This window comes from Dermacentor silvarum, chromosome 9 (genome assembly GCF_013339745.2).
Source record: "Dermacentor silvarum isolate Dsil-2018 chromosome 9, BIME_Dsil_1.4, whole genome shotgun sequence".
Classification (NCBI taxonomy): Eukaryota; Metazoa; Arthropoda; class Arachnida; order Ixodida; family Ixodidae; genus Dermacentor; species Dermacentor silvarum.
Genome location: NC_051162.1, coordinates 162,338,381 through 162,361,489, shown reverse-complemented (window position 1 = coordinate 162,361,489; position 23,109 = coordinate 162,338,381). Strand labels below are relative to the sequence as shown.

The 23,109-nt window shown below is 45.9% G+C and overlaps 1 protein-coding gene across 1 annotated transcript; it reads left to right on the top strand.

Moving 5' to 3' along the window:
- The first annotated feature begins 495 nt into the window (after positions 1-495).
- Positions 496-22,860, top strand: LOC119464610 (15-hydroxyprostaglandin dehydrogenase [NAD(+)]-like). Its single transcript, XM_037725637.2, has 7 exons — positions 496-1,883; positions 3,805-3,928; positions 7,512-7,618; positions 13,234-13,330; positions 14,428-14,504; positions 18,576-18,727; positions 22,617-22,860. Exons 1-7 carry the CDS (start codon positions 1,719-1,721, stop codon positions 22,732-22,734), a joined length of 840 nt encoding a protein of 279 aa, XP_037581565.1. The 5' UTR covers positions 496-1,718; the 3' UTR covers positions 22,735-22,860.
- Positions 22,861-23,109: the final 249 nt, after the last annotated feature.

Genomic DNA, 23,109 nt, shown 5'->3' with positions numbered 1-23,109 from the left:
CGTGCAAGGTGCCTCACGTGCATTCTTATTGCTTCAACTGCGATGTGGGTCTTTATGAGGTGGTTTCTGGCAATTGCAATAGTTGCCGCCGTTGACGCACTTCGAGGAAGACCTAGACAAATCCGAGCGCCTGGGCCTGCACACTTTGTATAGTACGTAGGCTTGTTGTACTTGCGTTAGTCAATGCTGGCAAGCTGTACCGCAAGAAGCCGAGAAAAAGTACTCTATATAATCGAAGCATAGCGCTTGTCGACATTCCCCAGGTCTTTCCAGCGAAGAATTTCAAAAGGTGACAGATGCCTGTTACCAGTTTTTTCATGTACAATACATGGGGGCTATATGTTCAGAAACGCTACAGATGTCTCGCAACAACTGAGTATTTGCACCGGAGACATCTTAGGATAGGCTTCGAGCTTAACGCGTCTGTTAGAGTGCGCGCGAGCTAACGACCGTCTCTTGAACTTGGGAAGAGCTCCGTTTATATAATGCATGCTGCTGGGCTTGTTGATTCGTGAAATAAGTTTAAGAATGCCTCAAAAACGACGCCAGCGAGAATCTGGCTAACAGAATCGTTGCTAACATCTCAACGATCATTTCGCAGTGAGTTCAGGGGTTCTCTTGGTGCCTCGTGAAGTTTGTCCAGCTTTCCCAACCTCTTTGGTTCCCGTTCATTACCATGTATAGAGGCGTGCCCAGGTGGTTGGGGGTAACAATGTCGGTATACGGTGTGTGAAGGATGCCACCATTCCTTTTGCCTAATTCCTGCAGGCGTCCAACGTGGTGGATCCATGCGGCCCTTCAACTAGCGGCATGGTTGATCCGTGGGTGATGGCCAGGGCAATAGCGGCCTCCCCCGCCATGCTGCTGTACACAGTCTTGAGCGTGCGCGAAGTCCACAGTGCATTTGTGTTATCTAATACGACTAGACATAGGGCACATTCTTGTGGGAACCGGGCCATATGCCCTGCTCAACAGTGCTTGGCCCACAAGCGGCATCAACGTTCTGCTGTTCTGAAAAAAATTCGCGTGGCCTCTGTTTCAACAGCATAAGACTGCATCAACAAACTTAAGTTTAAAACTCTCACGTTTTCTGTGCTCACTGAAGTAAGAGGCCGTAAGGAAACATACACAGCTATAATACTTCCCAAAATCAATCTTCGGCAGTAAAGACGACTCATGCAGACTTGTTTACGCAAGACGCGTGGAAAATCCACGCGCTTTCGCGATGACCCGGCTAGATAGCAGAGAGCGCCGAGGGAGCCAGAATTAGGAGCGAAGCTTTTACCATCGGACACGTTGCTTACGTAAGCCGCGAGATGGCAGGCTCCTGCCACGCGTTCAACAAACACGCGTGGAAGCCGAATGTTTAGGTTCTTAGGCTGCGCCGAAGGAAAAGACCGAGCCCAGCGTTCTCACGTGTAGCCGTACTTTTCCGCACGAGGCAAATAAAGCATGACACATCGGCTTGAAAGCTCAAGTCTGAGTGGTGGTGCCCCCAGCCTCTGAAACCCGTGCAGTAGGTTTATGTCTTGTTTTGGCAGGTGGCCTCCGAAACTGGGGAGAAACCGTGGAAACACACACCGTATGGCTTAATAACAAACCGACGCTGGCCATGTGTTCTCAGTATGGTCACTCGTCGGGAGAGGATTTGGGAGGCTCAACAAGGTTGTTGGGGTTCTGGTTCGGTGACCTCTTGGTTTTCTTTCGCATAAGAAGGGATGCTTGCCGCGAGACTTGTTCAGAAGCTCGCCCGAGGCCAGGACGCAAGGACGCACGGAACCACGACCATGAAGGACCTTAAGGGAAAAGTTGCCCTCGTTACGGGAGCAGCAACGGGTTTCGGGAAGGCGATTGCCGACCTCCTCCTCGGCAGAGGATGCAAGGTGATGTCATTTATGTGCGACGTAAAGCCGTATTGCACTCCTTAAAAATTTAACGCCTGTTTCATCAAAGGCATCAGCAATGCACGAGAGCACGCAAAGAGCTTAAGGTGGTGCTAGATTTTGCGCCGCCAAACAGGAGTTACCTTTGAAAAACTTGGAGTACGCTTAAGCTTCACCTTTAAGAGTGGAGCGCGATAGCGTTACTGGACTCCGTTGACGCCGACACCGACACCATATTTTCTGCGACATGGGGCCCGGTCAAAATTTAGAAAGGCTCGGTTTTCAACATTCCCCTCAATGTTGCCTAGAGCCAAAGTACAGCGAAACACCATCAGAATTGGAGGACGCTTAAGCTTCGCCTTTAAGAGTGGAACGCAATAGCATTCAAAGATCCCTGGCTGCTTATCATTCTTCTTTCTGGCATATTCAAATTAGAATCCCACGTTATCACGTCGGCAGGTTCTGGTTTAGGTCGTACTTTACGATTTTTCTGACAGATTTTACTTCGAGAAATTCAATTTTTGTTCACTAACGCTTGCGCCACGCGAAGGGCCCACCCGGTCGGGGTGTTTCGGGATGATGTGGTTCGACATGATTATTTCCGCGAGACGCCGATGCTTACACCGACGCCGACGCCGGATTTTCTGTGACACGGGGCCCTTAACGAATAAATGTTAGAAACTCACACTTCCATTAAGGTACAAAATTGAGGTACATTGTAGCGATATCATGTATGAACGTACGGAGAACGCTGCCGATATGTTTTCATATTTGTTGCGATACTGACCACGTATTATCTGCATATCGCTGTTATGAATCGCATTCACAATGTCGAATCAGCGTGTGCTCAGCAAGCTTGCCTACGAAAACTATCAAAATGACAGTGCTTTACTAAATAACACTCTGACCATCCACATGACTATCCTCGGCCATGTGTCTTTGCTATGCCCTGCTGCTCTCTCCTATATATACTTGTGACGGATATCGCTGAAAGAATCCCGCGCTAATGGCGGACACACACCGCACGACGTTTTACTTTCTGGAAGATTCATTATATCGCTGCTGTGCACGATATTTACGAACGCCCTCATTTGTCTACTGCTTGTGTAAACATATAGTTGCTTGTTATGCCTCAACCAAGTGTGCCATAGTTGAGAGCTTCGTTTGTGGCAGACTCGATGATGTAGGTCACAACCTGTTTATTGGCCGGTTGCCTGCTCTCAAATCCCTGCTACAAAGCGCCATGATGGCTTCATAGTCGTGGCGTTGAGCTGCTAAGCACGGGATGACGGGTTCAAATGCCGGCCACGGCGCCCTGCACTTCGATGGGGGCGAAATGCAAGAACACGCGTGGGCCGTGCATTTGGTGCATGGTACAGAACCCCAAGTGGTCAGAACTATTCCGGGGTCCCCCGCTACGGCGTGCGTTATAATCGAATCATGGTTTTCGCGCGTAAATCCCCAGAATTTATTTTTTAACCCCTGTTCTACATGGCCCCTCCTCATGAAATATTTCACATCGGCGAACTTAAGCGTGAGTCATCCCATTGTTAAAAATACACAGGTTAAGAATGACAGTACGTGCACATAGCTGCTCATCGAAGCAGACGAAGGGGCAACCCCCACCGTATTTTATTCGATATAGAGCTTCCCAAGCGCCCCATAGACAGTGGCTGCGGCTTTGGCTACGACCAGCGGCAACTCGTTGCTTCCACCATTTTGTTTGCTTCTCTTTTATCAAGAATACGAATTTAAACACAAATTTTAAACTCGCGGGCCATTAAACTAACATTAATTGAACAAGTTCATTAACTTAACGCGCTCATGGAATCAATGTTGTTGTTTTTCTATGATTGTTGCTGCCCGCCGTCAGACCTCACGTGTAATATGGCATGCGTTAAACGGACTATACGTCTTGCAGGTAGCTCTCCTGGACATGGACAGCGCTGTAGGCAAGCAGACAACCTCGGAGTTTCAGGCCAAGTACGGAAAAGACAGCTGCATGTTCTTGAAGTGCGACGTCACTGACGACCAGGAACTTGACGGTGAGCTTATTTGACGACTTACTCTTTGGAGCAGAAGGTTTCACAGGTTGCGGGATTTCTAAAAACTTGGCGGCACATCCATCTTTTGGAGGTGACTGGCGACGTTAATGTGATTAGCAATCTCTCCTATGATGGGTGTCTAATTGGTTATATGTTTTATATGTCATAAGGATTATTATGGAGAGCGGAAAATACCCAGTAGCATATATCCAGTGTTCCCAAGTTGGCGTCGATGTAAAACGGTTAGAACCGAACATAGATACCGGAAACTGTGTCAAGTGTCCTAAAAATGCTAATAGAAATAATAATAATCGCAAGTCGACTGGGTAAGGCACTTTGCGTTATGTATAATGGTGGAAGACTGGCGATTTAGCGCTTTTAAACAACGTGACCTATATCCCGCTCGATGTGAAGGCGAGAAACTTGCGGTATTTCTTAGCGATATGTCGAAGAGAGTTTAGTGCGACAGAGTTTTAATCAAGCTGTATGGCCTTCCAAGCGTACGTATTACCTTCGCACGTTCCTCCAGTGCCCGGTGATGTAGCCCTGTGGCTTTTTCCACCGATCGAGGTCAGTATCATGTACATATTCAAACACTGTGCGCAACCGAGTACCTCGGCAGTCATGAAGCGCGAAGTATGACCACTGTCTCAACGTTGTACAAGGACCCGTGACAACGAGTACAAGTCAATAACATCATGCGTGATAATCGACTGCTGGCATGAACGGTGGAGTGTCGGCTTCCTTCTTAATTGTTCGCGCATATGGGGTAGTCGCAGCCTTGAAGTCATTGTTGTGTTGACGGTGTTCGTCGTTTATTTTTATTTAACTGCAGGAAATTGGAAAGTGTAGGCGTCTGTAATTTTGTTGGCGTCTGTAAAATTCTGTGTAGGCGTCTGTAAAATTCGAAATACGCTACTCAGAAGAGAATTGTTGTTCTTGTTGTGGCAGGCTGTGGCTCATATCAGCCGCGAATTGGATGGATAATCAAAAATAGAAATGAAACCCAAGTAAAAACTAAAAAAAAGTGCGTTGATCAAAGGCTAGCGCTGTTAGGAAAGCCAAGTTAAATATTACTTTCAAACAACAGCCAGAGTGAGAAAATGAACGGCGGACCGTAAACGGAAATAGTATGGCAAACAAAAGAAAGGGTAATCGTTACCGTATAACCGGCGGGAGCCAGTAAAATATTAAGTGGATGTAGCAACAGGCCTCCTTCTGGCAGTGTCGAAGAGTCGGTACTATAAATGAAACTAAAACGAAAAAGCTGTAGCCATACCTAAGTGTTTTTTATTCCATCGTATGCCCCATGACGTCGTTGGGGCTACCCTCTTTTCACGCTACTGGCGTGAAAACTACGCGCAATGAACAAAATATTATCTCGCTGCGCTTCGCGATGGGTGTGAGTGCTCAATAGAGGAGGTTTGATTGGTATACTTCTGTGGAAGTACTTATTGCCTTTATGCGTTCAGAAAAAATATAATTGCTTGCAGATTTAAATAATGATGCCTAATAATATGTAAAAGAATGTCTAAGACACAAGCATGAAGACTAGACAAATCCATGTATTACGTGTCATTCTCATGGTAGCTGAACATTCGCAGCACCATACTTCCCTCCAGTAATTTATGTAGGAAACTCTTGTGGTGCAGAGAGTCTTGAAAGCTCTGCTTTGGTGAGTAGAGTTGACTGAGCCCTGTGCCTTCCTTTCCTTTCTCGGGGCTCATTGTTTCTTTTAGAGTGCTCAACAGAGGAGGTTTGCACCGAGTAAAGGGAATTCTACTGCACAGACGGAACACGAGAAAAGCATTTTCAGATATTTAACTTGAACTGCACAGCCCTGCAACATCACGCCGAGTCAGTTTGTTTTATTAGACATATTTTCCCGCAACCGTTAGATGCTGGACCTTGTCCGAAATTTGTCGGTTTGGCAGGGCCCCGGGCACCGGGCACCAACAGCCATAACCGCTGGAAAAATAAAGTTTATTCCTATCCTATCCTGGCAGGAGAAGCATCGATTGCACTTGTCAATAAAGTTCGCGGCATACCCGAGATTCCTACGGCACTGTGTCGTTTCAGTGTCCCTAAACTAATCTAAACTTGATCTAAACTATCAAGTACCTAAGCTACTATAAACATCGTTGAACAAAAACTTGATTTTTATGCACCCCATTTTAAAGAATGTATAAAAACCTTTCTCCTACATTCTCAAATTCATTACAAATAAAATGCCATTGCACTAACATTTTGTTATGCACTGTATATGTATGTCTCTATCTGCACTATAATGTAACATACATACCAATATTTTGTTTTTCAAGCATAGAATGCATATTCATGTAATAATCTATCTTGTTTATTTGTATTTTCTACATTGCACTCACTCGTTTTTTGTGTTCTATTTGCTTGCCGAACGCGCTTAGGAGCAAGAGCCTCTGTCAGGCCACATGGCCTTTAGCTCTTGTTCCTCGTTCTGTAACAAAGAAAGAAATAAACTTCAACTTCAACTTCAACTACAGTATGTATTCTGAGACAAGGATCATAGGGGGCGCTGCAATTTCTCACTCCGCCCAATTAGAAAGCAGGAGCTTGCAGTTATCATTCTTTGTAATTTATCCCTCGTCGGAATGGCGAACAGCATCAGATTCGATTCTCGTTTGTGGAAAGAAACTACAATACAACACAATCCAATATTTACTGGGCATGAAGGAAAACAACACACAGATAGCCAGGCCTGCCAAAGCTTCAGGCGGCTTGACTGGCAGTGCTTGACAGTCAGGTCGCAGGAAATTGCACAAGGTTATTAGCGGAGTTAGCTATTAGCGGGTCGCAGCGAAACGGAACACCTTCTGCGCCAGCATCTCTTTTTCGACGGTGAACTCCACTCAACTGCTGAACTGCTTACACTGAGCCGTCTAGAGCCTCAACCGCTTGTGCGACGGGCCGTTCGCGAACAAAAATAATTTCGCCAGCTTAGCCCCAGCACGTACAAGGTTCTTTATTTATCTTTTTTATTATTTTTTTATTTGAATAATGTTGTGAGACACACATCGTATCGGGTGCTGCAACTTAAGGCACAGCAATGCCTGACAAAGGCGGGTAGCATCAAAAATTACACATTCACACTGAGGTGGCCAACAGCAGAAAGCGAGGCAATCAGGTAGCACATCAATTGCGTAAAAATAATATGGCGTAGTACAAATAGAGTAGGTATATGCATAGTACTTCAGTATAAACTGTTGACGTATACAATAGGGCTAACGTGCGTTTTGAACGCAGTTCGACTATGAGATTGCCTGTTGCTGATCGAGCGAACGTTCCTTCTGCTGGTGTGTTAACACTGGTGACTCTTACTTCTTCGTCACATCTAGATCTTCTTCCCCAAGTGTACATAGGATAGCCAGCCAGAGATGAATTTAGTTAACCTTCCTGAATTTCCTCTTCTTTTCCCTGCCTCTGCTTCTGCATTGTTCACAGCGGCTAGTTCGGAAATCAGTAGATATACGACATGCGACAACAGCTTGTCCCGCTCCAGTTCTCAATGTTTCGTTCTGTTGCTGCAGTGACTATTTTTTAAATGCAGACTGCTTCTGCCAGGCTCGCTCCCACTTCTGTGGCCTCGACATCGTGATCAACAACGCCGGCATTGCTGGGGAGGCTAAGTGGAGGAAGATCTTCGCCATAAACGCCGTGAGTGCCCCTTTCAAGTTTAAACACGTATAAATATCCAGTCTAAATTCAGCGGGAACCAAGAAAAAAAAGAATGACTGAAAGAAAGAAGAAAAACCAGGCTCCTTTGACCTAATTCGGCAGCTCACTTACTGAGTACTGTGTAAGCCATGATACCTCCAATGTCGTTTCTCATATTTCTTATATTTATTAGTGTCCCTGCGGCTTTCTTTTTCTTTTTCTCTATGCGTATGTCTGAAACAAAAGCACACAGAATAGGTTACTGGAAATTCCTTGATGCTTTGCTAGAGACTTGGAAGGTTTTGTTATATTTTTATAAGTATTTATACCAAACACGTCGAATGAGCAGCATAAGTGAAAGTCTTTGCACTTAAGAAAAAATTAATTTAGTCTTCCCGTCCTTATACGCAACAAAGCCGTAATTTTTAACTTTATTTTGTAACGGTATCAGATTAAACGTTACATCCAAGCAATAGTTAGGGAAAAAGGAGTAGGTATACTTATATGATGCTGAAAACGCCCTTTAATATCTTATCAGCTAGTCGGAAAACCGTAGATGACCAAGAAACCCCGAACTTTCACAGCGAAAGCGTTAACCCTATATTATAAAATGCTGTCTAGTGCGTAAATACCCCTGTAAAAACCCTAATACAGCGACGACCCTATGCGCTACAAAGGGCCTACACTGATTACAGGGGGACTAAATTTCCGTGTTGACCGTGTTCTAAGTTTCAAAATGTGATATTTATTCCATATCATATGCCGGACAAATCTTAAAGGTTTCGATAAATTGTTGGAGCAAGTCCGAATAATAATACCCATCCAGCGGATTCAACAATTTCTCCTAAAGCAGTAAAGTATTACTTCGATGTAATACAGTCGATAAACTTCAAAACATACTGAAGAAGCCACAGTGGTGCCATGAAGTTAGCGAAACCGCGCAATATTATTAAATCCGCACTAATTAATGTGTACGGCACGAATCACGGATTTCCTAAAGTAACTATCGTACAAAATATAAAATTTGCACTATAAAATGCTACAACAATAAGTTCACTTTTCACAAAGAATATCATTTGTACTTGTCATCATGTCTTGCTTCACTTTATTCCTCGTATTACCAGGAATTGAAGTTTCAGCTAATGCGCATCGTGATCCTCCCCTTGTCTCCTTATTTATCCTCGTTGTCCTCGGGCGCCATTTTCAAGCTCGGTAACTGAGTGAGTGTGAGCAAGTCGATTCATGAGTGAGTTCGCCAGAGTATACTTGCGGCCACAGCGAGCTCCGCTACGAAACCGTGATAACCCGGCGTGGTGACGTAGTTGTTTTGGTGTTGCGCTGCTAAGCCTGAGGATGCGGGGTCGAATCCCGGCCGCGGCTGCCGCATTTCAATGGGGGCGAAATGCAAAAAACGCCCGTGTACCTTGCATTGGGTGCACGTTAAGGAACTCCAAGTGGTCAAAATTAATTCGTACTCCCTCCACTACGGCGTGTCTCATAATCATATTGTGGTTCTGGCACGCAAAGCCCCAGAATTTCAGAATTTATTCAAATCGTGGTAGGATCCCTCGGTGTCGCGCAGCGGCAGTATTTCTTTCTCGTTCCAATTACGGGCGACTGTTTCGCAAGGCCAAGCATGACGTGGCAGGCATTCCTTGTAGAAGCGCACGGAAAACTGCCTATTGCGAAGGAAAAAAATGCGGCAAATGCAGCTTCGTGTTACGCGCCGGATTACAGTACACAGTAAATAAGACCGAACTAAAAGAAAAAAAAACACAGAAAAGACATGGTGTAGCTTCACTGCGCGCGATGGCACGTTGCGCAAACGGGGAGAAAAACGATGGAGGATTCGCCGCGTTATCGTAGGTGAGAAGCACGGCGTGTGCCGAGCCGTTCATTAGCGGCTGTGTTTATCTATTGCTTTACTGTGCAGCTGCGTAGCTCTAGTGCACACTTAATCACACAGCACCGGTCACTCCGAGCAGAACGTGGTCTGTATGCTCCTGGTGAAGGCAAACCTTCGAAGTCAACCGAAGGCCAACACGTTAACCAATACGTTGAGCAACGTGTAAGTCAGTTATCGACAAACACGTTCCGCTGTGGAAGTAGGATGTTGAAAACGCATTCGAGAGCTATGCGGAGCGTGCGCAAAAAAGCTAGAAACGCGTTTTTTTTCAGGCTCTGCGGGCCTTCTTTGCTGTAAGAACAAAGAACTGAAGGAAACAATACGTTCCGTGTATAATAAAATAATGTAATGATAATTGCTTTTGTGTAAGACGGACCTATACGTTAATGCTCCCTTATTTGCATACCAGTTTTAAGTGCATTCAAAATTAAAAACCCTGTATCGAGCAATAAGGAAAGAAATCTCCTCGAGTTTTTACCCTCGTTGTCAATGTGTAAAACAAACTAATAAATTCCGCAAATAAAGTGCACATGTTGGAATTTATGCAAAGCTAAGCATTCGTTTAGTGCTTAACTAAACGCTTTATACTCAAATTTCATACGCTGCGAGGAACCGAGCGATCGACAGGGGGACGCGAAACCACGGTGGCCTAGGCAAAGAAATCTTCGCTTTACACGGAAAGAAATATGCTTCTTGACCCGAGAAAAAAAATCACCAGCCCTTTCCCTGTCAAGAAAATGGGGGTAAGCGAAGCTTGTCGTGTGTGTATATCTGACCTTCGTCAGGGTAACGTAAAGTTCACGACATGTGACGGTAATAAAATATAAACGTTTATTAAATGTATGCATCGAGGGAAGGGAACGTACAACGCAACGGAAGGAAAAGTTGCACGAAAGGGAAACAAAACTAGGAAGAAAGAGCACGAAAATTACCAAGAAAGGGAACGAAAAGTAGTAGGAAAGGGAAGGGATAGTAGTAGGTCAAGTACACACACGAGAACCTTTGATTACCACCATTTTCTCGACAGGGGAAGGGCTGGTGATTTTCTGTCTTTCTCTCTCTCATCCTCTTTCCATCTCTCTTTCTCTCTCTCTCTCTATTTCTTTATTTCGTTCTCTTTTCGTCTCTCTCTCTTTATTTCTCTATTTCTCTCTTTCTTTCCCATTCTCTCTTTCTTCCTCACTTTCTTTCTTACGTTGAGTTTACTCGCATCTATACTGTGGACCGAATAAAGTTTCACTCACTCACTCACTCTCTTATTTTCTTTCTTGTCCCTGGTATGTGCCATTGAGCTTGGACCCTTTCTGCGCTATCGCCAGGATCGGCCCACTTTTCAGCGTGACATCACCACCACTACCGCCGCCGAAACTTGTGAGCCTATACAGCTTCGCTTAAAAAAAAAAAAGGGTCGCGAAGGTAGAACGACTAAGCAGAGACCTGGCGAGCCCCAGCGTCTTGCTGCGTGCTGCCGAGTTCGAAGAATAACGCGAAGCAGCGCGAGAGCGGAAGCGAAGGAAATCCAAGCCGACGTCGAAACCACCAAACAAGCCGAGACGCGCGACTCCAAAGCCCAAAACAAGAGGACAAGACGACTCGTCGTCGCCAGTGTTTATTCTGAATGCCAGCCACGTGCCGTCAAGCGCAGGCTCGGTGATGGCTCCAAACCGTTCTACCCTCCCACGACGCCACGCCACGTCGGCGAGCGCGTCATAAAACTCAACGCATCAACCCTTGATCCCCTCCCCCACGCACCTCACTCACTCACTCACTCGCGCACACAAAGACAAACACGCACGCACATCAGGGTGTGCTGTATTGCTGTGCGCGTGTGTGGAACTGGGGGAGGGGGGGGGGGTCTTCATAAGTGCGATGGGAGGGAGTGAATGTTCGGCAAGCAGCGGACCGCGAATAGCCCAACCGCGACCGGTTGGAGACGTTACGAGCGGACCGAATAAGCAGTCTGTCTTCCGGGGAGGGGGGTGGGAGACAAACTGGTCACGCTGACGTTTGCACGGCAGCCTTCACTGCACGCGCATGTGGTAACCTTCAAACTGTGAACGTGGCCTATTTAAAGGTCAAGGCCGGCACCCTCCCGGATAAACTCCCAACGCTGTAAGCTAGAGCTCCGGTCATTCGGCAAGCGATGACGCAGCTGCTCGTGTTGTCCTCACTTTAGCACACGACAGTAATAATTCTGTTATTAAAGGCACAATAAAACTTTATAAGCGTCGGCCTTCAGGAAGCCGATGGAATTAATCTTCGAAGTACCGCTGCCGCTGCTGCGCACCACACTACAACTTTAAAACGACAGCCACATGAAGCGCTTTTGCGAAGTATTTCAGGCGACGCGTCACGCGGCGCCGGCGCGCTTCATCTCTTGCCTGCGCCATAATCTCCCTGTTACCGGGACCTAAGAGCAGTGACACGGGCTTTAAGTCTCGGTTCTCTACCCAATTTCACTGATCTGAGCCGCCGCTACAGCCTGATCATAGCAAACTATCAAAAATAGTCCAAAAAGGTCCAACGCCACGGGGAATACGCGTGAAAGACGACTCCCATATATCTGTCACCTAATAGGTCAACAAAAATAAGCAACCAGAAATTACTGGAGACTGGTGAAGTTTTCTTAAGAGGCCTCCTGTTCTTTTATTTCGCGGAGAAGGAATGAAGAATGACGGAAGAAATCAAAGCCCAAGTTTCACGTTTTGAACCGCGTGCCGCATTGTTAGTGTAAAGTCAGATTCCAGGTTACTTAGGACAGTTTCCTGTCCTTTCACTCAGGATAAGTTATCCCGTCTAGCTATTTTCAGTTTTCAGACTCATTAGAACGCAAGGAAATCTCAGTGTATCGAGACAGACTTAACTAGCCCCGACTTAATTTGTGACGTCACGTCAAGGAAGTTCAACCAGGCGTCTCGCGAGCAGTCTTTCGTTGTTGCGTCCGTCACCGCCCGCTCTAAGGCTAACTTCACTGATATCATTAGAGGGGCAATTTATTACCTCAACCACACTTAATTTTCATTTTTAATGTTAGATCAGGAAAGATAACGCCCAGAAAGTTAACGCGTCAGTATGCGAAAATTGTCCAGAGACAGCGCACACTGCCATATGTGCGCACTTCACCGCAAGCAACGCGCGTTTACTGACAAATCATTGAAATTCGGATTACGTATTTTGTGAAGGCTGCCGAATATATTTTTATTATTATTCTTGCATAACAATAAGCGTTGGGCGCCACTCGCATTCAAGTTGTGCCATGTTGGCTCATGGTGCGAAAGAGTCCAGTTATCGACTGGCCAATGTTGGGTATGGCGTGTTTAAAAGCATTTCCTAAAGAATTCCACGCATCAAAAATCAATTAAAGGACGAGGAATTACTGGTTAGCAGAATGAGTATCAGTTAATGTACTACAGATGTTTAAGTGGTAGTGGTGTAATTTTTCACCAATAACTATTCCGCACGTTACTTTATTTGGCTCCGAATGAACCCTCCTAGAGCTGGGACAACACCAGTAAGAACATTAGAAGCAGCACTTGCATGGCATAACGGAAGTGGTGCGACACTGGAACCCATTGTGCTTACTGAGGCTCCATAGCAGGGTTGTTGTCTCCGCTGTGATCTCTTCATTCGTTGTGTCACTTTCTTCAAGTGCCCTTCTTTCTTTTCTTTTTCTAACGGGCGATTATTGAAATCGAACGTGTCCATGCAGGAAGCAGTGTTCAGCGGAATCCTCCTTGGCTTCAAGTACATGGGAAAGGACAACGGCCAGAAAGGCGGGCACATCATCAACGTGGCCTCGGTTGCCGGTGAGATACAGCAGCTTTCGAAAACCATGAAGTGAAAATGGCATTGTTTCAAACGAAAGCAATGACGTAAAATTTTGTGATTGCGGCTGTTATGGAGTATCTCACAAAGGACCCCAGGATGTCTTCTTAACAATTTTGTTCATTGTTGTCTTAGGTGTTATGAGTTGAGTCCCTTTCGTATAGGGCCTGTCTTAATATGTTCATTGCGTGAAGGTTCACACACTGCGATCTTCTTTAGTGTAAACACTTCTATTACGATTTTTCTGGGGTAGATACACAAGTCTGTTGTATCAGATAAGGGCTGTGGTAGATATCGCAGATCCTGTTACAGCAGAAAAAGCTTGACGTTACTTATACAACAAATCGCAGAGCTGTTACTTACTTCCCATTTCCATGAACTGACATTGCAATTCCTCACTTTAGGGTACATTTCGCATTTGCGGAATTGAAGTCCGAGCAGTAATTAAATCGAATCTATTTTGCTGAAATCCGGTGCTTAGTGCCAGTTCCGCGAAATACGTCCTCAAAATCTTTGGCAAAGTGTATTGGCGCTCCATTTAACACCTATCAGCACTCCATTTCTTGCAGTGCTTACATGTTTTTACTCGAACATCAATGAACCTCGCGAAAATTCCCTCGGCAGCATAACACCAAAACAACTGAACCTACAAGGTGTATTCACTTGATTATTTTTGACCAGATGTGTTTGCGCATCTTCAATAATCACCGGACGATATATGTTGACGTCACGTGAAATAAGTTTGCGCCGGCATCTCGCATTTTCCTGTCGTCTCACATTTGTCTCTCCTTGCCATTTAGCGCGCCTGTTTTGATTCCCAACAAAAATGACACAGTATCGGCCGCGAATCGAACCCGACACCTCGGGCTCGGCAGCAAAATGACATAGCAACGCGGATTAATCGGCTGGTTTTTGCAGATATGTGTTCTCTACTACACATGTAGGCTGGAATTGCGTTTCGCCTTTGCGGGCCCAGTGTGTAGACAACTTCGCATCTCGAGAAAGGAAATACCGAGTTCTTGTTCATCTTTGGAGTCGTAATAATGGCATATTTTTTTCTTTCTTCACTCGCATCCAGGCCTCAGGGTGATGCCCACAATCCCTGCCTACAATGCAGCTAAGACAGCCGTGGTTGCCATGACGAGGGCTTTTGGGGTGAGTAGACAAAGAATAAAGGTTGACAGTTCCTTAAGTACTCTTGCGTGATTTGAATGCGTAAGCATAATGACTTTTCTAAGTTATCAACTTACATTAAGACTCTACCTTAATCGACCTTAATCCACCTTGCTCTAATTTGTACCAACCTTAATCCACCGTAATCCACCTTAATCCACTTTAATCCACCTTAATTCAATTTAGGGAGTGGGCCATGGCGCCCGTGGCTGTTCGTCATGGGAATTCGCAGTGCGAGCCGCAGCAAGTCTAGCGCCTGGAACAGTGACGTCATCCCCAGGTCACGTGGGGTTTGGTACGATTGGATGATAACAACGGAAGGCGGATTTTTCGCTTCATGGAGCACATAAAGCCTTCGCCTTAATAGCCTCGTGATGCGCGTGTCCACCAATCTGCATCCGCAGAAAATGCTCTCGTAGCAAAGTTACAAGCCACGATACGAAGAATTGCGTATCAGATTATCACTTTACTGGATGAGGTAACTGCTGAATATTTCTAAACTCTGCAGTCCTGAATACCTGAATTTCTGAATTATGCCTTTCTGAATTCCTAATCTTTACATTACTTATTTTTAACCTCGATTGTTTCTTATTCATCCTTCTTAATGACGTTTTGACCCTTTAGGTAGCACTTTCCAGCCTGCTTCGTCCTTTGATTTCTGTAAATCTGTCCACCGTATATATATTTTCTAACCAAGAAATAATTAAAATTATTGCTGCCATTGATCTAGTGTTGGGGGCGCTTGCAACATCGAAAAATTCGCGCAAGAATTAAATACGGACATTAAATAGTAAGGATGGTGTTGTTCATACGCACATGTCAAGGGTGGAACACCGTAATACAATGCAAATATCACTTTATTTTGCCTATATTAGCTAGACTCTGATGTTTTCCCACTTCAGATTGATTTTTCGAAGTCACGGTCCGGTTCTAAAAGAGAGAAAGAGTGAAAGAAGAGAGCAAGGAAAGCCAGGAAGGTTGCAAAAAAAAGTACATATATGCAAGCTTATCACGTAGTCTAAACACCCGCAACACAGGCAGAAATTGAAACTACGCTGCTCCAAATATGATTAAGCGAGTGCACTGTCACTAGGCCACGCAGCATCGCCAATGAATTCGCAATGTAGTATGGCGGTTTCCTGCAGGTATATCAGTGAATCTTCAGTTGCACTTCTGCGGAGTCGCCGGTCGAACACGAGAGGACACAAAGTCAATAATAGTTTTATGGAAGGCGGGCGGTTGATGATTTTTATCGCATTACCAAATGCAAACGTGCAAGCTGAATGGCTCTTAATCAGCTGTGGTAATAAATGATAATCGCGTTACTGTGTTGGCGGTTGGGCCAGGTGCTTTTCCATGGCAGTCCTGTTTATCAGATCAAGAAGCGAAGAGAAGAGCAAAAGAAGCGAAGAGAAGAGAAGCAAAAGAGAAGGAAGAAGCGCTTAGGACATACGAAGGCCATAAGTTACGACGCCTGCTTCAGTGACCACACTTGAAATAGAGGTACTAGAAGATAAGCCTTATCGTTCCTTCGAATGCGCATTCATTGAGAATTAGGGTTAACTTTCGACCAACTTGGACTGAGCGGGAGCCTGAGGCGACTAACTAAACACACGGATGCGCCAGTTCTTGTGTCATGCGAATGCTTACTTTGCCTACTTAATTCATGTGGAGTACGATTCGAGGCAGGCACAGTCCGTAATTGAAACGTGGATACAAGCGCTGGAAATATCGTACTATATCAGCAGTGGACGCTTCACTGCGTTAACTGCATTTAAACACCGCTTGCCTTGAAGACGAGAAGAAAAAGCGCCTGTCGAAATTCGGGAACTAGCCGATGGGTCTTATTCCTTGGCACTAGCTTCTATGGGGCAAGATTTATGTTGAATACTAGTTTAGGATAGTCAATTATTGCGCAGATTGTTGCGACGTTTGGATCTTTCCGTAGCGCTTTAACTTTGCAAGTCATGAATTATGACTGAGCTTTCTTAAGGCCACCAAATTTACATATTTGGCTTTTTCGTCAAAACTTGGTGTAAACATTGCAGAAAAAGTATTTGCGCCCACTATCAAGAATATTTAAGTCACATCAGACCGGTCTTCATCTCTCAAAAAAAATAACTGATTTCCGATATTGACCTCTGTTTAGATCATACGTTACATAATGCAAAGAGGTTTAATCTTTGTTAGAAGCAAATGGGGGGGGGGGGGGGGGGGGGGTCACCGAGTATTATTGTATTGTGGCGCTTCTGTTGCAAACAAGAACACATTGAGAACAGCTACACAGAGCAACACGTCCAACTTATCGTGTCTCTTGGTAAAGTGCATGCACCTCTTGAAGTACCATTGCTTCGCATTACTCTTCGTGCTAAATAGGCTTATGACATTGTTTCTGGTCAGCGGAGAGTTATGCTTATATATTTCAGCACTACGTTCAAGATATTTCTCTTGTCGTCTCTACCCATAACATTCAAACGTTGGTCTCCATATACAGATACCACGATTTAAATGGTTAAGGTCGCCTTTCCTGTAAACTTCTCTGTAGCTGCCTTTTCCTAAAACTTGAGCGCCTCTCGTTTGCCCAAAATTCCAACGGTGCATTCCTCTCGGTGAATGTACCGCTGTTAAAAGGGACTGTGGTTAAATGAAAAGCCTTAGTATAAGCAGGCCGCCGAGAGGCTAACGACCGCTGGTGTCTGGCAAAAAACACAATCACTTCGAAGACATACGCTTGTCTCTGGAGCACCTGCAGTTGCAACTCTGTGTCTCATTCTGTCGACGACAAGCTAAAATTAGCGATAAAAATGCGGCTAAATCAGTGACACCGGGGTCCAGGATGAGTACAGCTTTGAAAGCGCATCGGGCGGCGTCGCTTTTTAGAGCGTCCTCTTCTTCACCACGTGCGTACTAAATTTAAGCACGCACTGGCGGCGGGGGGTATGGTTGGCTTCCGACCGCCGAGCAGCATAGGGAGCGTGCGGCTTTGCCTGCCATTAACCTGCTTTGACTCGGCCTTTCCCATATTTCATCGCCACCGCTCCACGGCGCTTCTATTTCCTCTGTTTCCCGCCGGTTTTGCGTCGGCACACCACATGCGAGCTTCGCAAGAGTGGAGGATTCCCCTCGATCGAGATCTGATCTCCTTCCTCGCGGCCAGACGAGACCGGTATATGCGCTGCGTCGCACGGTTTTATACGTATATTTGCTTCCGCTGCTAGCACGTCGCATAACCGTGCAGGATGAGGTGACGGAGTGTGGTCTGGGGTGGTGAGGCAGCCGTAAGGGTGGTGGTGGCTAGGGCACAGCTGTCAACGGGAGCCGTATTTGGACGCGAGGGATGAGCGAGTGGAGACTGCATGTGAGGCAGCGGGTAGGACAGACAGCCGTTTCAACGAGAGGTGCAAGAGAGTGAGTGAGCGAGTAAGTGCCGGTTGGAAAGGGTTCACGCTAAAGAACGTGTCGTGAGGTCGGATGACTGAGCAAGTGGGCGGGTGATTGAACGCGCCAGGAAGATTTCATGTGAGTGTGAAAATGTGACTTAGCGGGAGAAGTAATTTAGGAGACAAATGAGCATAAGTAAACTATGCGAGTGAGACACATCGTCAGTAAGTGAGCGAGGGCACCAACATGGAGTGAGGGAAGAAAGGAGCGAGCGAGGAAGCTAGTCACTCAAAATTTAGTTGAACTGCTCAAAACTAGCTGAAGGCAGCAAACATAAAGGTTTCTGCTAAATCATGGTTGCACTCGGAAACTATAAACCTCTCCTAGCACAATTTGAAAAATAGCACAAGTTCTCTTGCAGATCTCCACGCGTTATGCAGCAATCATTACTTTCCGCAGTCATCGTGAATGGCATTTTCTTGAGAATTTGCTCCTACAGTGATTTAATAATCATGCTTGTGGTTACTTTTTCCTCCCGCGTTGGCAACCTTAATGGGTTTAAATATGTTTAGGTATATCAAAAAGCCTAAATTTTGTACGCAGGCACGTTGCTGCGTGAAGTACACTTGCGTCTTCCAGCATGTACTCTTTTGTTTTTCTTCATCTACGCAGAGTGACCTCTACCTGAACCGTCACGGAGTCAAGGTGAACTGCATCTGCCCCGAGCCCATGAACACGCCGATGTGGTGGGGCATATCCGCGTTCTGCAAGACCCGCGAGGACACCACCGCCATGGCCCTGGATTACGACAAACGCGTTATGACGTGGGTGCTGCGTCAACTCCCATACGTGCTGCTCTCTGCGACACACTCTTAACGCAATTTCATGAATTTTCTCTATGATCTCGATCAAAATCACGAGTCGTGCGTCCCGAATAAGCAGCGACAGAGAAGACCAATGCTGACGCAGAAAAAAAATTACTCCATCTCTCGCTAAAGGGAACCATGTGTGGATGCGAAGCAGCGGGGAGAGTTAGCTTGAGCGGGAGATGGTTTCGCGGCAGCGGCCCGAGCGCTCATCGCGGCGCTGCACAGGAGAGAGAATGAGGCGCACGCGCTGCGTCATTTTCATACCGCGGAACTACCGTGGCGCCCCCAGCGGAGTATGCAGCTGTCGCACCACCTGTCGAGTGCGCCGCTCCGGATTCCTAGAGGAGAGAAAGGGGGAGCGTAGTAGAGGAGAGAGAGGTGGAGGGGACGCGCATGGCTGTGGGGGTGTGGGACGCGGGACAAAAGACAGAGCCTCCTGCAAGAAATGCTTCGCATTTAAAAATGTTCCGGTTAGCTATACAGTCGAACCCGGATATATCGAACCCCATATAACGAATCATTGTGTATAACGAACAGCAGCAAAATCCCCTCGAAAGTTTTTGTATAAAATTTTTATTTCATGTATCGAATCACCTATGTATCGAACTTGTTCGTGGTCCCCCTTAGATTCAATATATCCGGGATCGACTTACACAGCAGCCGGGCGTGTAAGTTTTATCTAAATGATGAAGCAAGAAGAAATATGGTAGGAACTGAACAACGTGGTCCCAACCTGCCCTACTCTGCATTCACCGAAAGTAGCGATGCTTAATTGATTTGTTGAGTTTTCACAACACATAGCAACACAGAAGCTCTTTTGAGACGCCATAATGGCTCGAACTCATCGTAAGCTTGACCGTCTGAGCTTCCTCACCGTGCACACGACTGTCGGTACATTATTTCCTTTCTTTTTATTGCGATCAAGGTCGGTACATGAACGCCGAGCGTTTCGGTCGGCGTTCTGCGGGAACGCTCAGCAGCGGACCGCCATATTTCGCGAGCGACCGCGATGGATAGAGTGATAAATCCAAAGTATGCAAATATAAAAAGGCGCCCTATAAACATTAGCTGCGATAAGAAAGCCTCGTTTTGGAGACTGATCTGTTCAGTGACAAACGTGGCAACTGTATGTTGCAAACAGGGCACTGGGGACCCGATATCTGCTGTCATCTTATGTAAAGACGATTGTTATGGGATGCTATGCACTGTGGTTAGGGCAGAGAGGTCAGTGTCACGCTATCAAAGTGGGCCGATCCTGGCGATAGCGCAGAAAGGGTCCAAGCTCAATGGCACATACCAGGTACAATTAAAGAGAGAGAGGATAGGATAGGAATAAACTTTATTTGTCCGACGGTTATGGCTGTTGGTGCCCGCGGCGAGGCTGCCAGCGGTTCATCGCCAGAGAAAAATCTTCCGAGATCCTCGGCAATGGCCCTGGCCCGCTGGACGGCCCACTCCTGGTCCTCGGGTGCGTCGCTGAGGAGGGCGAGAAAGAGATAGAGGGAGAAAGAAAGACCGAGAGAAAGAGAGAGAGAACTATTCAAAATCACCACGACGGTCAGACAAATAAAGAGAGAGAGAAAGAGGGAACGAAAGAGAGAGAGAGCGAAACAGAGATAAATAAATATAGAGAGAAAGAAAGATAGAGACAGAGAGAAAGAAGAGAGAGAAAGAAAGAAAGTCAACATGGAGGTCAGAGAGAAAGAGAGAGGGAAAGATAAATAGAGAGAAGAGAGAAAAGAAGATCACCACGAAGGTCAGATACGCACACGACAACCTTCGCTTAACCCCATTTTCTCTACAGGGGAAGGACTGGTGATTTTTCTTGTGATTTTCTTACTTTTCGTTTTTTCTACCCATTATATCTTCACTCACAGTATTGAAATTTATGTCATTCCGGTGCAATGATGGCGGGGCTGAAATGTAAACGCAGCGAGCACTGTGCTTACTATAAGGTTGTCACCACACGAACACGGGACGCCTAGGCTTAGTGTTGCTACCTGCAGGGCCGCAATATGACCTCGCTCATAGATTTGCTGGGTCTTTCACCTCGCGGTTGTTCTCCAATCGATGCCAGGGTCCTTTTTAGAGAGAGAGAATTAATGGAGTTCTGATGCGATAGCATTATAAGTGGACCTCCCACACTTTACAGGTATCCGTCTGACGAAAAATATGGGCCGATTCCGAAAGCAGTGAAGGCTAGCACAGCGTCACAGAGCCCAAGCTGTCACTAGGGAAGAATGCGAGAAACTGACACGTGACACACACGTGAGACGTTTGTCAGAGCTACTTTGCCAAGAGAGAATCATGCGTGCCATCATAGCCTATATAATGGTTGGAACATTGGGTTGCTGTGCTCGAAGACAAATGTTCAATCCTACCATCGGTCACGCATTTCTTTCTAGCATAATAGGCAGATGTCACAATTTTGAAAGTATTTAAGCAAAAACTCGAGGTGTGTTGAGCGGTACGCGACCACGTCACAGTGTGCGTGAAATCGCGAAAGGGACAGGACGTATGCAAACGTCACTTTGATAAATGAGAGTGTGCAAGGCCGCCCGTAACGCAGAGGCGCGCCGCTGTCGAACTGTTGCAATCATCGCTGTAGTTAGCAGTGAAGTTCTCTCCTATCTTTTTTAGTGCCTGTGGTATATGGCACAAATGTATTCATGCACTGAGCTGGAATAATCGAAAAGACGGATATTACTTCCCTCAGAAGTCAAAATGCATCATTCACAAATTACCAATTTTCAAAGGTCAACTTATATCTACAGGCTCAAAAGAAATGCACCGAACAGCGCGAGGAAATCAATTCTAGAACGAGTAGGAAGAAGTTAGAGTAAAGATGGACTTCAAATAGCGTGGGGTGGGGTGGGTGTGTGTTTGTGTGGGGGAGGGGGGGGGGGCGACAATGGCCTCCGGACCCATGATTATACTAATTACTTACCAGGACTTGCTATTGGAGCACATGTTGAAGCAATTGACCACCAGGTTTGAGAAAAACGCCGTCATATTTGCGGTAAATGTGCATTGCACTGCCAAATTGACTGAAGCACAGAAAGAACTGGCACTCCAGTGCATTGCGTCGCGCACTTTGGGAACGCATACCCGAAAGTGATGCAATCTACAGAACTTATTTCAAGAACTTACGCCTCGTGAACTCACTGGCTACAGTTATTAAATTGCAACGTGTGCCGCAATTCCCTTAACCCGCTGTAGTGACCTTCGCGTCGCGCTGCTAAGCCTAAAATCGCGGCGGCCGCATTTCAATAGAGAAGAAATCCAAAAACATCCGTGTACCATGCATTGGGTGCACGTTAACAAGACCAGGTGGTCAAAATTATTCCGGACTCCGTGACTACGGCGTGCCTCACAAACATATGGTTGTCTCCACACATAAAACCCCAGATTATATTTTCTTCATTGACTTAGCGTAAACGTCAATTAGCAAAAAAATTATAAGTATTCGATAGTGAATTTCAATTTATCGTGCAAATAAGATGCTTTTGATAAACTAACCCAGTTCAACGAGGATAATTTTGTTAGGGCCCCCCAACGTAATGTTTTTTTTTAATAACTCTAAATGAATACCCTATATGCACACATTCGGCGGTATACTTAGCAAAAAAAGTTGCAACGAAACAGCAACGCGTAGTCAAGTAAGCCCCTGGCAGTCGTAACAGCGTGCTGCGTAAGAATAAAGCATCGCTTTCTAAAGGATAACTAAAACAGAGGTTGAGATTTCTACAAAGCAACATCAATCTGAAAATAAAAACCGTACAGTCCTCTAACCACGAGGCCATTTGCATTACCTGCATGTGCATTTTGTTTGTCCCTGCTGCAGTGTCGAGCACGTGGCCAGGGGCGTATTGATGATCCTGGAAGACGACAAGAACGGTGCTGCCTTGGCGGCACTCCAAGGCAAAGATTTGCACTACTTCCAATTCCAGGAGGACTGTTGAGGAATATCCATTGACGTCTTTGTCTCTGTCAGTGTCAGGCGTCCAACAGTAGAATCTGTAGTGAACTTTCACTGAAGGTGTGATGGATACGAATAAAGACTCTTCCTGAATACTGAGGAGCACCGGTACCTGCTACTGAGCTCCCTTTCTAAGAGCACTGAACCTGATATCTCACGGGCTGTCCATAATGAATCCCAAGACTGTTCGTATAGATTAAATGACCTTACATCAAGCTGGGTCATTGCAAACAAGTGCAAGGAGTATCTCGCGCGCTAAATAGAGTGTCTGCCAACCATCATACTGCTCCCAATGGTGCGAAAACTGCTCAAAATTCAAATCTAAGCCACCAGGCCCTTTCTCTCGGGGCCGCCCCGC